The 5,863-nt window shown below is 38.3% G+C and overlaps 1 protein-coding gene across 1 annotated transcript; it reads left to right on the top strand.

Moving 5' to 3' along the window:
* The first annotated feature begins 394 nt into the window (after positions 1-394).
* Positions 395-3,159, top strand: LOC140823376 (large ribosomal subunit protein uL3c). The gene is made up of 2 exons (XM_073184678.1): positions 395-987; positions 2,708-3,159. Exons 1-2 carry the CDS (start codon positions 441-443, stop codon positions 2,995-2,997), a joined length of 837 nt encoding a protein of 278 aa, XP_073040779.1. The 5' UTR covers positions 395-440; the 3' UTR covers positions 2,998-3,159.
* The last annotated feature ends 2,704 nt before the right edge of the window (positions 3,160-5,863 follow it).

Genomic DNA, 5,863 nt, shown 5'->3' with positions numbered 1-5,863 from the left:
TATTTTTTGGCAAAAACTTGTGTAGACGGTCTCACGGGTTGTATTTGTGAGACGGATCTTTTATTTGAGTCATTCATGAAAAAGTATTATTTTTTATTGTGAATATGGGTAGGATTGACCCGTCTCACATATTAGGATCCGTGATACGGACTCACATGAGACACACTCTTATTTTTTACGCTAATAATATTACTTTTTATTGTGAATATCGGTTATTTGAGTCATCTATAAAAAAAAATATTAATTTTTATATTAAAAATATTACTTTTATACATATCAAAATTCGTAATACCGTAACACAACAAAACCACTCATATATAAAATATTTTGCATAGGGAAAAGGGGGAAATGTTGAGTAAATTTGAATTAAAATAATTTTTTTTTTATTAATTTGGATAAGAGAAACTCGGCCTGGGTGTTTCCCTGGGCACTCTATCGCCATGTCTGTCTCATCCTTCTCTGCGACCATTCCCACCACCGCCAAATTCTCCTCCTCCTCCGCCACCTCCCTTTCCACTTCATTCCTCCTCCGCGTCCCCCTAAAACGGTTGTCCAACCTCTCCCTCAATGCCGCCTTCCCCTCCGCAAAACCACATACACTTATTTCCGCTTCATTGGAGGCCGGAATAGGAATCATGGGCACTAAGCTCGGAATGATGTCGATTTTCGACCCCTCTGGCGTTGTCATCCCCGTTACTGTTGTCGGATTCCGTGAGGGGAATATCGTCACTCAGGTTAAGACTGAGGCGACCGACGGGTATGATGCGGTTCAGTTGGGGTATCGAAGGGTGAGAGATAGGAAGTTGACGAAGCCGGAACTGGGTCACTTGCAGAAGTCGGGGATTATCCCGCTGCGGCACTTGCAGGAGTTTAGGCTGCTATCTGTTGACGGGTTTGAGACGAATCAGCGGTTAGTTTTGGAGGAGTTGTTCAAGGAAGGTGACTTGGTGGACGTTTCCGGGACTACGATCGGAAAGGGGTTTCAAGGTATGGACTTTACTTCGGCTGTTGTTGTGCTCTGTGCAGCAGTGGTTGTACACTTTTGCGTTGATGGTTGTTTGATACGGTAGCGAATTAAGTTTTAAAATTTGTTTCACACAGATTTTATCATTAACTAAATTTAGTTATTCTTTTTTTGTTGAATTTGAAAGTAAGCTGAGAAAGCAGTATAGATCCACAAGAGAGTTTGATGTCATGAAAAAGAGTTGTAGATGCTAATAGTAATGCTTATAACTTATATGAGAAAAGTTGATTGTTGTGCAACCAAGCAACTTCTAATCTTCTTGCAATCAAATATTTATGACATAATCAGCTTACTTGATTGATATGAATACTATATAAAATTACATATATGACTAATACAGCAAATCAGTTTATAGATTAATTGTTTTAAGAACAAGAAGTTGTCGGATAAATAATGTGCTGGTATTGAAGGATACGAAAGTAAGGTGTCTAGCATCAGTTAGAACGAATCAGCGGGAGGATCAAATGTGCTGACTTTGGTAATTTGACAACCAGGAAGGACTGTATTTTTCAGTTCATGTCTTGGTATTCGGAACATGTAATTTCGTAAATTCATTCTTGCCGTTTCAGTTACTTAGGTCGCGTGGATTGTTAGTGCCTAGTGGTATTTATAAACAAGGTTATGCATGTATTTTTGCAGTCTGAAGTTCCACATCTATGCCGCTGTTGTGCTAGTTATATTTCCGGTGACAAGACAATGGTTTTGTTATTGGCTGGAACATGTTAAATGTTTGTTGCTCCCTTCTATTTGTCAAGAAAGTTTTAGTATCAATTTGATTTCGAATCAGCTTAAACTGGCATTTTTCTCGCCCAGTCTGCAGGTCAAACTTAGTAGCCATTCCTGGTGTCTCCCCAAGCTCACGAGCCCATTGAACTTGGGTGTTATATGTAGACGAACCAAGCTGCTCGCTAGCTACTCAGAATTCGGCTTGGTAAAAAGTTCGTTCGAGATCATTCGTAAAGCTTATCGAGCCGAGCTAGAGAATTTTATCGAGCTGAGCTCGAGCTTAATTGTATCCTGCTCGTGAGCTTGCAAACTCGAGATCGTTTATGTGGCTTGAGCTCGACTAGTTTGTTGGACTATTTTATTGGGCCGTAGATTTACAACATACATTGTTTATTTTTTGTCCCAAATTGATGCGCTCGATACAGAAGCAGTAGAGTCGCGAGAATGAAACTCAAATGAGTTATTAGTTGGCATTTTGTCTAAGAATTCTCAAAGAGCTCGAAAATGAGCTTGTTTAACGAGCCTGCTTAACGAGTCGATCTCAAACCAGACTCATTAAACATGATAAACGAGCTATTAACGAACCGAGCTCGAGCTATTAGCGAGCAATATAATTTTCAAACAAGTTGAGCTCGAGCCAATGGATAAAAACTCGAATCAAGCTCGAGTTTACATATTTATATCTTAAACGAGCCGAGCTCGAGCTTGACAGTGCTCGGCTCGACTCGTTTACATCCCTAGACACAGAGAGTGTTGGCCGCCATTTATCTGTTACTGAAACATTAGATAATCAATCACCTCCTTGGATCCTTCTTTCAAGCTTATAAGTCGATAGAACTTTTTCTCCTCGTTCAGCATGATGTGTTTTTCCACGATTTTGAATAGTGTGTGGCCTGTATGCTTTATCGGTTCTGATACAGTAGTAGTGTTGAAGCTTATAACTATTTGCCTCACCAGGTGGAATCAAGAGACACAACTTCAAACGAGGGCCAATGTCTCACGGTTCAAAGAGCCACAGACAACTTGGTTCCATAGGTGCTGGCACGACTCCTGGCCGTGTATACAAGGGTAAGAAAATGCCTGGAAGAATGGGAGGCACCAAGACCAAAATACGTAAGCTGAAGATCATCAAGATTGACAAGGACCTCAATGTCGTGATGGTCAAAGGTGCTGTTCCTGGTAAGCCTGGAAATCTTCTTCGGATCGCTCCGGCCAAGATTGTTGGACACAACATACCAAAAAATTAGTCTTATTTTGCCTTTTCTATCGTATCAGTGCCTTGCTCTCGAGTTCCTCGGCAAGTAGCAGTACAGAATTTGCATTTTCTTCACCTACTTTGGTAGATGTGGAGTTTGTTGTATTCAAACTTTATCTGATTAACCAGAAGCATTTTTTGTAGCTGCAGTAAATCTTTTCTAGGCGGGTAATTTCTGTTTTGGACATCAATATTTAGTCTTTATCAAGCAAGCAATCGGGTCTCGAACCCAATATCTTAGTGTCTTATAAGATAATTTCCAACATATTTTCAACGAGGGAGGTCTAGGATTTTAGCTAGTTGGTTGTGAGAGTTTTCCATACGTTTTCATGGAGACGTAAGATTCTTACCAAAGCAGAAATTCTACATTTTTAAATGAAACTTGCAAATTTCCAAAAAAAAAAAAAGAACTCTTTATCTCTTGTTTTTTATTTGTCCTCAAATTGAATTTATCGAATTTTAAGGAATTCTTTTTTTTTTTTATGTTAATGAAACAATTCAATTTATTTTGTTTTCTGATAATATGTTTTAATATGAAATTAAGAAAATAATATATTCGATTCTCCCCGATTTAATAATTCGTAATTTTATTCCGCTTGCAGGCGACTCGTACTTTATTTTATTCCATAGGAATTAGAACCGTCAGATTGCTACATGGCAGTAAACGAACCAAATCAAATCATATATGAAAAAAATTCCACGGCTTCGAGCTTCAACTCGATTCAAAGCTCCAAAATTTTAAGACATTTTGTTCGAGTTCCGTTGAAATATTTGAATTTGTCTGCAAACTATTGCTCGAGAACAATCATTCATAATGTTGGAAATATATTTATATGTGTTTGTCACGAAATTTTGCGGACGTGCCAGGCACGTGTTCGTGCCAAATTTTTGAAAATAATCTGACTTCTTTTACCAAACGTTGTGTTTCTCGATTCGATCGTTCGTTCTAATTCCCTCGAAATGTCTCCAAAAATAAGAACATAAAATGAAGAATATACTGAAATTAAAGGTGGAATTCATAAACAACATCAATATTCATTATGCTGACATGAATTTGATCGACATTTTTACAAGAAAGTCGGAGGAATATGCGAAATATGAAGAAACTAAAATACTGGAAAATGAAAAATGAGCGTGCAATTGATGATAGAATTCTGCATAGCTTTTTACTGTAGATTTTTTGTGTGTAGTTGTTGAGAGTTGTTGAGAGCCTCTCTATCTGACTATCTTTTCCCTTTTCTCACATTCCGCACATCAGTTTTTCCCCTTCCCCCATCACTCCACGTTCTTCCATGTCGGGCAATGGCCGAAACTGGTAGCAACTTCCTTCTGTTGGGCCAACTGCAATTTTTTTCTTGGGCTTGGGCTTGGGCTTCAAAGATTTTGGCTAATTAAATTGCCTCCAGCCAAGTTGGGTCCTTGATCAATTATTTGGGTTAAACAATTGCCCCCCGTAGCCAAGTTGGGCCATTGGCCAATTTGGCCAATTTTGGCCCAATTTGGTTATTTGGTAATTCAACTAATTCGGCCCAATGAGCCAAACTAGTTACTCATGATGTTTGATAGGTTCTGTGATAAGCAATGGAATATCTCAATCTAGCTAAAAAAATTCCATGTACGTACTCTTCATCACATGCTTGCTTACTCTATTCCATCTACTTTCAAGCACCTTCCACTGTTATTCTAGGAAACCTTCTGTTTGTACACTTCTTCTTTTCTTCTCTTTTCTCTCTCTCTCTCTTTTTTTATCACACTTTAGTACAGTCTTGTTTCTCGGTAGTAGTTGTGCCTACAAGTCCAACAAGAATCACATTTCTCTTACTCGTTGTGGAGCAACCTTGCCTTCACCAGATATCCAGATCCTCCAGTAACTTGGTAACCCCTACTTACATTTGCCTTTAAGGTGTTCGATGAATTGTCTGAGTGCAAATGAAGCATCTATATCTCATCTTTTCTTAATGGCTTACAGTGAACAATCTCTCCCAATATTCTTTCAATATCAGCTCTCTTTATAACACCGACTGTTTACACTTCGACAAAGAGCCTTCTTCGGTGTGCATATCTATAGCTTGTGCAACTTATGTAATCTTCCATGTGCTTACAAGAAATGCACCAGCACAAGGAATTGTGATGCTCCACCAAATTCATTGAGGATGAGATCCCATTTTTTGAAATTTTGGCAAGCCATAAACTCACAAATGGCAAGATTCATTCGATCTCACAAAGAAATGACAAGTGCCACATCAATGACAACATATACCGCACACGAAGCATAGTTTTGTTGATTAACACTTCATTATATCTCATGTGGTTCTCATTTATTTTTCAGGAAACATGGTTAGAGAAATCAATTATTTGAGAATCTCAAAGCCCAATGCAAAAAAGTACCTTAAAGATCAACGGAGATGAAAAATCCTCATGGTAGTGCCGCTGGCCAATCCAAAAGAAAACCACCAAGCTTTGATGAATATATCTGACACGGCTGATCATATATGTATAGAGTGTCATAGACATTGAAAGGAAATAAAATAAATCAGATAGGGACAGTATGTGTACATTTTTACACTTGTTTGCCATGATTTGGCAAGTGTCTTTTTTGATATGTAGATTTGGGAAAGTGGCTTGAAAGCCAAACTTTGTTTGTAAAATATATTGTTGTTCTTGTATATGTTGCTTGGGATATATTTGCAGGTGTTTACAATTTTGGCATATCACATTTACAAGGGAAACTCTGCCAAAATTTTCTTAAAAATTGAACACTTAATATCGACGCAAACCACGCAAGTCAATATGCATCCGCAACTAACGGCCAAACCAGATTTTTCGAATAAAGCTCACCGAAGTTTCAAGACATGCAC

This window comes from Primulina eburnea, chromosome 2, assembly GCF_022965805.1.
Source record: "Primulina eburnea isolate SZY01 chromosome 2, ASM2296580v1, whole genome shotgun sequence".
NCBI lineage: Eukaryota > Viridiplantae > Streptophyta > Magnoliopsida > Lamiales > Gesneriaceae > Primulina > Primulina eburnea.
Note: the sequence above shows the minus strand (reverse complement) of the source record. Positions and strands in the feature narration are given on the sequence as shown.